General features: G+C 43.4%; 1 protein-coding gene across 1 annotated transcript; it reads left to right on the forward strand.

Moving 5' to 3' along the window:
• The first annotated feature begins 1,452 nt into the window (after positions 1 to 1,452).
• LOC124654436 (histidine-containing phosphotransfer protein 2-like) lies at positions 1,453 to 4,409 on the forward strand. Its single transcript, XM_047193437.1, has 6 exons — positions 1,453 to 1,688; positions 1,849 to 1,982; positions 2,066 to 2,134; positions 3,051 to 3,122; positions 3,508 to 3,580; positions 4,089 to 4,409. Exons 1-6 carry the CDS (start codon positions 1,629 to 1,631, stop codon positions 4,116 to 4,118), a joined length of 438 nt encoding a protein of 145 aa, XP_047049393.1. The 5' UTR covers positions 1,453 to 1,628; the 3' UTR covers positions 4,119 to 4,409.
• Positions 4,410 to 9,555: the final 5,146 nt, after the last annotated feature.

The raw sequence follows: 9,555 nt of genomic DNA on the forward strand, positions 1-9,555 counted from the left end.
CTCACAACCGCTCACCCGCTAAGATCAACTCGCGAACAACACCATTTCGGATACCGTTTTCAAAATAATATATCAGAACATCCTAGAGAATAATACACATTCTTTTCGTAAAAGAGAAACAAGACACCCAAAAGAAAAGGAAACACCAAGAAGAACGAAAAAAACCTAGTTTAAAGAATGGTGGAGTAACATTTCTAGAAATGAATTTTTTTTTGGAAAAGGAAAGGAGTGGATAGAGCGACTGCAAGAGGCACGGATAAAGGAAGAAGAGCAGGGAATGTAAGCGTACGGTATCCCCTTCTTTGTTTAATGTACACAAAGTTGCAAACTTAATTGAATGAACATCCCCATGAATGTGAAGTAAATAAAAAGTTACTCCTATGTTCGAGAATACACTAGCTATGGACAAGTCATCAGATGAGGGTTTAGATACCGAAATGCCGTGCACTTTTGTTTAGGCCCCGTTGGGGCTGAGATAGATTACGCTAATCCAGCATTTGGAGATCAGTTGGTGCCTAATTTTTTTTGTTTGGTGAATTAACTTTTGTTTCCTTTCATGGCAATTTTCTAAAAAAAAAGTAATGTCAACACCAAAACCGCAAACTGAATCATAATATAATTCTTTTGCGTACGGCCAACTGGTTTTACGTATGGTATGTCAAACACAAAGGAGAACTTTGGAATCTCTTCTCACTTTAAAAATGGCAATTTATCTTTTGGCCCCTGTATGGCTTACATGTGGACCCATGACTCATGTGCAAGAGAGAAGTTTTTTTTTGGGTGGTACTAATGTTCAACATTCCCAATAAAAACTTCATATTGCCAAGTGGTTCACTCTTTATTATTGGAATTTTTTGCATCCAGATATTGTGTGTGGAATCATTATTACTTGAAAGACAGACATACGGTGCCACCCCCTCACAAATTTGTCTTATCGCGAAGTTGATTCCTCTTTCTCAAACCACCGCCTCGCATCTCGACCTCCTCTCACTCCATTGCTAACACCCGCCTCATGTTCACCATTCTAGATGGCCACCACCTTCGGCGATTTTTTTCTCCACCTCTTCCATCTTGTTTTACTCCACCACCGACTGTGGCGAGAGGCACCAAGGTCAAGGTTCCGATTGGGCCATCCCTGTGCTCATCTCTCTTCTTCCTCCTCAGGTCGCCTCTCCTTCCCCCACCCCCCCCCCCCCAACCGTTTTCCCGCTAATTTTAACGTGCGAAGAAAAACGAGCCAATTACTGTTTAAAAAATATTGAAAAATTCTGAAATTCTCGCAAATGAGAAACAAGACCCGAAAAAGGAAAGTGACCACCAAGAATGAAGGAAAAAACCCTAGTTTTAACAAAGAGTGGAAACACTTTTCCAGAAATGGAAAACAGGGAATAAAAAAAAAGAAATGGAGCCGAGAGAGCGGCTGGCAGAGACAGTATATATGGTCGGCAATCGAATCGTGTCCGCCCCAACTCTGTCTCCCCGTTCACTCCGCCACCGCCGGCGCCGCCGCAGCTTCGAATTCCGGCCATCTCTCACCCACTTCCCAACAACCACATACTCTCTGCGTCCTACTCCTCGGCGTCTCCACCCACACCGCCGGATCGCCCGTCTCGCCGGAGCTCGTCGCCATGGCCGCCGTCGCGCTCAAGAACCAGCTGAACGCACACATCGCCTCCATGTTCGCCGCGGTGAGCTTCTTCATGCCCATCCCTCCCTTCCCGCCCTCTCTCCGGTGGAATTGTAGCTCTTTGCCGCCGTGGAATTGTTGCGGATCGCAGAGGTCCGGGCGCCGGCGGTTAGTATTGACTTGACCGGGCTGACTTTTACCGTCTCTACTCTGTGATCTAGGGTTTTCTGGACAAGCAGTTCCAGGAGCTACAGATGCTGCAGGATGACGGGAGCTCGCCGGGGTTCGTCAGCGAGGTCGTCGGCCTCTTCATCGACGACGCCGAGAAGATCACCGGTCTCATCGCCGGCCTGCTGTCCGTACAATCGCCGACGCCCCCATATCTGTTTTTGTTATCTCGATCTGAAGTACTGATCCTGTCTGCCTGTGTATGTGCAGGGAGCAGCCTGTCGTGGACTTCGATAAGGTGGACGCCTTGGTGCACCAACTAAAGGGGAGCAGCGCCAGGTGATGATAACAGGCCTTTTCCTCAATCATTTTTAACTGTTTGTTTATCCACAGTTGTTGTTATTGTGTCTAGATGTGTCGGCGTAGAATTTAGTATGATCATGGGCATGCGTTTCGTGTTGTTGGCGCTATTTTATGGCCATAGATAAGAAGAAGAGCTGAGTTTAGTAAGTTTCCTGCAGCGGAATTAACGGTATTCCTGCTAGTTTAACTGAAATATTCTAGGGCCGGTTACAAAAAAAATTGTCAGTTTGCGGGGCATTTCTGGTACTATTTATCTGTTATTCCAGCTAACACCAGTTGTGGTTTTTGTGGTATGTCAAACATTTTAATTTGAACTGTTCATTTTGTCCACTGCGGTTGTTGTTGTTCCATTCGGTGCTACACAGTTCGTGTCGTCGCTTGCGCTGTTTTATAGCCATAAGTAGATGAGCAGAGTCAAGTCATGTTTCGTGCAGTGGAAGTAAGGGTATCCCTGCCGGTTTAATTGTAGTATATCATAGCTCGGCGACAAAAAAATTGTAGCTTTGCATAACGTTTCTGGTATTCAGATTTGTTGGTGCATGATGTGTGCGGCATGGCTCACGCGGTTTGTGCCGTTTCCGCTCCCCTATTGCCATAAGTAGAAGGGCTGAGTTTAATCGTGTTAGGTGGAGTGGATGTGAGGGTATTCCTGTCAGTTTAATTGTAGTATGCTCTACCTCAGCAAAAAAAATTGTCGCTTTCCAAAGAAAGCAAAGTTATGCTTGTGTTCTTGTGGGGATAAATTGGAAATTTACTGTTGTTATGTTTGTTGACTTCCTTCCGAGGCTCGGGCCATTTTTTTGACGATGCTTATGCGTTTCAACATGCTACATAGTTTCATAAGTTTGAGAAATTGCTAGTCTGCTAATCAGTGCTTTTGGGCGTGTTTCAGTGTTGGTGCTCAGAGAGTGAAGCTGTCATGCGAGCAGTTCCATAGCTACTACGAGGCAAAAAACAGAGATGGGTCAGTACTCAGGACCTTATAATAGATGTTGCACAGTAATTAATTATTCTCCACTCTGTTGCTCAAACTCTATGTAAATCTGCCAGCTGACTATGTCTTTTCTGGTACTGCATTTAGCTCATATCAATATTTTTTTGGAAGTAATCTGCTTGTTGGCTTCAACTTCAACCACTTGATTGGTAGACTTTGGTTCATTATCTGAATATGTTAATCTTTGATGATTCTTTTTAACTTGTTGTTTTTTGGACTTCTGTTTATAGCATGACTAAATTCCAAGATTGCTTGATTTTTTTTCAAACAGAGTGTTGCATTTTCCTACACATTTCAGTTCTGTTTGCTTAATTTCTGTACAATCTGACAGTGTCGTGTGTATGCATCATCTCAGGTGCGTCATGGCATTGGCTCTTCTCCGAAATGAGTTCTATGATTCTCGCAGCAAGTTCCAGACCATGTTTCAGGTATCCCCTTGTGTGCTTAATAATCTTTGGCTTTTGACTTTTAACTTCTCACTGGTACCATAATCCATTACTTTTTGTCTTGCTGACATCATAGTCTGTGATCTGCACACACTCTAATGGCATTGGCTATTCTTCCTAGAGTCCTTGTATTGTTCAAGATAAAAATAATAATAGCCTTAATCTTATTCTTATCGCTGTTGAAATTTGTCTATAAATACTGTTTGGTTCCTGGAGCAATTAGTTTGACGTCTTCTGAAAGTCCCATTTTGCCGTCGAATATTTCTGTCACAATTGTGTTGTCACTTTTGAGTAGATGTGTCGGCTAGTTGTAGGTAGTGAATTTTCTTGCTTCCCACTTAAATTAAGCTTGGTAATAATGTACCCTGCTAAGATACCGACCAGCTTGTAACATATTTGATTTATGACACCATGTGCATTGATCATTTGTTAGCATTTCGTTGTGTGTTGTGGATGCTCGTAATCATTGATCTATTTTATTCTGATGCAGCTGGAGCAGCAAATTGAGGCATGCTCCTAAACAATAATTGGAACAAAGAGAGAGTTGCTCCATGTGATCGCCCTCACATGGCTGGTGTATCTTGGAAGATGTAGAGCATGTTGAATGGGGTGTGTAACAGATCAAAATTGATCTGGGGATTGAACTCCGAGCTCACTACCCTGTAACAGACAAAAACTTGTTGTATCGTGTTGGTGTCTCTGTTGAATTGTATGATACCTGTTTGTGTCGGATGGGTGCCAAATCAGGCCATCTGTAAAAACTGTTAATGGTTGTGTGGTGACTCCTTTTCTTTTATGTTGTTGGCTCTCTATGTGCTCTGTATTCTGATGAAAGGTAGCTGCCTGGGTTTGATCAAATGATTTGTGGTTCTCTGAAACTGCACTCCTGGCTTGGTTAAGTCCGTTTGTTGAATTGATCGCGATTTGGATGGAAAGGGTGGCCTGGCTAGCATGGGCGCCTGGCTTGGGTTCCTGAGCTGTGGTAAGAAGCTGATCTTGTTTGCTGACTGTAGATGTTAGCTGCCTGAAATCCGTGTCCAGCTAAACGCGCTAAAATTAGGTAGATAGTCAACTACTAGGCATTGGATTATAGTTACAGCCTTACATGTAACTGAATATTGAATTATATAAACTAGTATGACACATTTCCATGTTAGAAATGCGTTGTGTGATCCTGAGCAGAAAATTAGGGCCCAAACTTATGATCTCAATAACATATTCAAAGATTGCGTGCTCGGTTCTAGCTAGATGAAGTTAACAGTGGTAGATATCAACCGTAAACAGCTCTTGGTTTAAGAGAGAAACTATGAACAACTTCCCCGCAAAGCAAGAACTATCCATGGATGAATCCTCTTCCTCTCGCAAAAAAAAGCATGAATCATCTTTATTTCGCCTAGAACTCTGCCATTTACTTCATGGAAGTGCAGTGCAGGGACATCATATTAGCGCAACTGAACCACGAAAATCCCTCGCAGCAGAAAACGTTGAGAGAATTGGCGCGTATTTCTCGCGATCCTCACCGGCGGCTGGACGGACATCAATCACGCCGATGTACATATGCCGTCCTGGTTGACAAGGATTTGACTTCTGTGAGGCTTCCAGCTCCGACAGTCCAGCTAGCTAGTACGCACCCATTCAGTTCGGAGCAAGCAAAGTCATGGCCTCCGCGCGTCGCTTCCCTGTTTTGGAATTACGCATTTGGGCTTTAGCCCATCGTAGTCCAATACAAAAAAAAATTGGTATGGCCCGCATGCATATCTGTACTAGGTGAAATTAAAATTTAGTCGCAGAATGCTTGTTGGTTGTAGTGGTTTATAAGACGAGCTCTTCTACTCCCACTAAAGTGTAATAAGAGAAGATCTCAATTTAAAAAGCTTACGTGTAACTGCTGGTAACTATGACGAGTTTCCCAAAGATGACTTCCCCCGAACATCAATAACCTTTTCGGCAACCACAACATGGGAAATAGCACCGATGCCATCTTTGCTCAAGCTGCACCACATGTGAACACCTCTCTCTCTCTCTCTCTCTCTCTCTCCCTCTCTCTCTCTCTCTCTCTCTCTCTCATGTACCCGCCTATCTAGTCTCTCCTCTACAGAAAAAATATGCCTTATGGTCGTAGCATCCACTATCCACCATCTTGCCATTTTTTGACCGTATGGGTATGCTTTTCGGGTTATCGAGATGTAGATGTATGTATCCATTTAGGCTTGTGCTTCCATAGACCCCCCAAATCTTAGAACAGTGTAAACGCCCAAAAGGGTATCGTGACATCGTTTAATCTTAGCCATCCTACATCTAATCCCAAAAATCTATCGTTTTATCTTAGTTGTCTTTGTGTTTCCCTCAGGTAAAGAATCTATGGAAGCACAAGCCATCCACTTATACCAACTACTATGTCTACTGATCTAAAAAAAAACTACTATGTCTACTCGACTAATTCACCTAATCATATTAGCCTTAAACTCTTTTATTTATTTATTGGGTGGTCTTTTTTACCATTTGTCTCATCTCTTCATGGACAAGGAGGTTATTATACCACAAACAATGTCACTTGATTCTTAAGGGGAAATTGTGTTTTTAGCCGTTGAATGTTGTTAGCTTCATTCATCGTGTGAACCTTATATTCTCAAGATGGATTTGCAGATGATTCAAGTTGGGAGTGGATACCACATCTTCCCTATATTCCTTCTCTTCCTAGTCTTACCTTCAATTTTTGAAGGTGTCTTGCAACTCTCCAATCTTCATCTTATTGTCTCATGCTCATTGTAGCATACTCATATTTCCCATGCTTACAGGGACATCGATCAGTTGGATCCAACAGTGTGTCAGCTCCTCCGTCTCCGCTGGTCCCTCCGTCAAGATGCATTCCTAGCGACTCCATCATATGCAAAAGCCACTACGGCTATTCTACTACAAGTCTTCACCATTCGATATCAAGGAAACAATTGTGACTCCAGGTTAGACTCGACATCGCCTCGCAGGTGTTTGCCCCATCCCATGCTCTCCTACGGAGGGGCCTTTCCCTCCTGTGGCTATTAGACCACCTTTTGCTTGAATGGGGCTAGTTGTGATACAAAGCCTGGTCCCTCTCCATGGAGAGGATGATTCCTGGAACGAGGGCACGTAGATCACCAAGGATGCCTCCTCGACATCCACACCCGAAACTTCGTCTAGTTCGCCACCTTCTCCAGTGGGATCGCGGTGTTTGGTCGGCCTATCCTGCGGCTCGTCCTACCTGGTGCGTGACATTTATACATTTCAAATGTATCTACTTTTCCAAATACTTTGCTCGATAATTTGTTCCGAAATCTCACCATAGATAAAACTGCTAAATCTAATGCTGCGTTTAGCAAAAATCTTCTTTATGTCTATTTTCATAGGAATAAAATCAAGGAAAAATACCACGATAAATTTTTCACCAAAACAAGGAGAATGGGCTTTGGAATCACACGAGGGGTTCACGAGGCTTGAAAGAGCATAGGAGGCACGCCCCCTTAACGCCACCTAGGCCTCTCCTTTGGCGTACCCCCATATATACCTGAAAAACCTAGGTATCCAGAAGCACAGAATCTTTTGCGAAACAGAGTGTCGTCACATCCACGATCTTTGTTTCGGGGGTCACATTGGTCCTGCTATCCATGCCGAAGAGGAGGATTTTGAGGTCTACTCCACCATCATCGCCATCAACATCATCACCAACAACCATGTGCTCACTCGAGTAGTTCTCTATAGGCATGTGAGGTGGAAGGGGATTGGATGAGATTAATCATGTAATCATCCATATGTATAGAGATTTGAGGTAAGCTATTCTTGTATGAGTGTTGGTACGCCTTTGATATGTTTAATGCTTGTTGCTAGGGTCCGAGTGACATGATTTCAGTATTGAACCTCTATTGCCCCATCATATAAATGAGTTTGCTATCTATCTGCAAAGTGTATTGCCTATTATTGTGTTGAACCTGCGAATCATAAAGTATAAGTTAGGGGAACAATGGGAATATACGATAGTTCGAGGATATTGTGTGTTCATGAAGTGTTAATGCTTTATTCTGGGCTATTCGAAAGGATATACCTTAATTGCATGCAGTTCCAAGTTGGCCCCGGTGAAATGGGTAGGTATGCCAATAGATGGTATGCAAATTCTCTTGGTTAGTATGTGATACGTCTCAAACGTATCTATAATTTCTTATGTTCCATGCTAGTTTTATGACAATACTCACATGTTTTATATACACTTTATATCATTATTATGCATTTTCCGGCACTAACCTATTAACAAGATGCCAAAGCGTCAGTTCCTGTTTTCTGCTGTTTTTGGTTTCACAAATCCTACACAGGAAATATTCTCGAAATTGGACGAAACAAAAGCCCACGGCCTTATTTTCCACGGATTGTTCCAGAACACCGAAGGAGAGACGGAGATGAGCCGAGGGGGCCCCACACCCCCTGGCGGCGCGGCCAAGAGGGGGGCGCGCCACCCTATGGGGTGGGCCCCTCGAGCGCCTCCCGACTCTGCCCCTTCGCCTATTTAATCTCTCTGTCGTGAAAACCCTATGACCGAGAGCCACGATACGAGAAAAGTTCCAGAGACGCCGCCATCGCCAATCCCATCTCGGGGGATTCAGGAGATCGCCTCCGGCACCCTGCCGGAGAGGGGAATCATCACCCGGAGGACTCTACATCACCATGCCCGCCTCCGGACTGATGCGTGCGTAGTTCATCCTTGGACTATGGATCCATAGCAGTAGCTGGATGGTTGTCTTCTCCTCTTGTGCTATCATGTTTAGATCTTGTGAGCTGCCTATCATGATCAAGATCATCTATTTGTAATGCTACATGTTGTGTTTGTTGGGATCCGATGAATATGGAATACTATGTCAAGTTGATTATTGATCTATCATATATGTGTTGTTTATGATCTTGCATGCTCTCCATTGCTATTAGAGGCTCTGGCCAAGTTGATACTTGTGACTCCAAGAGGGAGTATTTATGCTCGATAGTGGGTTCATGCCTCCATTGAATGCGGGACGAGTGACGAGAAAGTTCTAAGGTTATGGATGTGCTTGTTGCCACTAGGGATAAAACAACGATGCTTTGTCTAAGGATATTTGTATTGTTTACATTACGCACGGTATTTAATGCAATTGTCGCATTGTTTGCAAGTTAATACTGGAAGGGGTGCGGATGCTAACCCGAAGGTGGACTTTTTAGGCATAGATGCATGCTGGATAGCGGTCTATGTTCTTTGTCGTAATACCCTAAGTAAATCTCATATTAGTCATCATGATATGTATGTGCATTGTTATGCCCTCTCTATTTGTCAATTGCCCAACTGTAATTTGTTCACCCAACATGCTATTTATCTTATTGGCGAGACACCACTAGTGAACTATGGACCCCGGTCCATTCTTTTACATCTGAATACAATCTACTGCAATCATTGTTCTCTGCTGTTCTTTGCAAACAAACATCATTCTTCACACCATACGTTTAATCCTTTATTTATAGCAAGCCGGTGAGATCAACAACCTCACTGTTAAGTTGGGGCAAAGTATTTTGATTGTGTTGTGCAGGTTCCTCGTTGGCGCCGGAATCCCTGGTGTTGCGCCGCACTACACTCCTTCACCAACAACCTTCACGTGGCCTTCATCTCCTACTGGTTCGATAACCTTGGTTTCTTGCGAGGGAAAACTTGCTTCGTTGTACGCATCACACCTTCCTCTTGGGGTTCCCAACGGACGTGTGCTTCACGCGTTATCAAGCTCTTTTTTTGGCGCCGTTGCCGGGGAGATCAAGACACGCTGCAAGGGGAGTCTCTCACATCCAATCTCTTTACTTTGTTTATTGTCTTGCTTTACTTTATTTTATTTTCTGTTTTGTTTGCTTTCTTTATATCAAAAACACAAAAAAATAGTTACTTGTTTTACTTTACTTAATTTAGTTTGCTTTACTTA

This window comes from Lolium rigidum, chromosome 5 (genome assembly GCF_022539505.1).
Source record: "Lolium rigidum isolate FL_2022 chromosome 5, APGP_CSIRO_Lrig_0.1, whole genome shotgun sequence".
In the NCBI taxonomy this organism is placed as follows: Eukaryota; Viridiplantae; Streptophyta; class Magnoliopsida; order Poales; family Poaceae; genus Lolium; species Lolium rigidum.

Coding starts and splice junctions, on each gene's coding strand:
- LOC124654436 (XM_047193437.1), top strand. CDS start 1,629: ATGGCCGCCGTCGCGCTCAAGAACCAGCTGAACGCACACATCGCCTCC. Junction 2,135..3,050: donor CTAAAGGGGAGCAGCGCCAG/GTGATGATAACA, acceptor GGCGTGTTTCAG/TGTTGGTGCTCAGAGAGTGA. Junction 3,581..4,088: donor AGTTCCAGACCATGTTTCAG/GTATCCCCTTGT, acceptor ATTCTGATGCAG/CTGGAGCAGCAAATTGAGGC.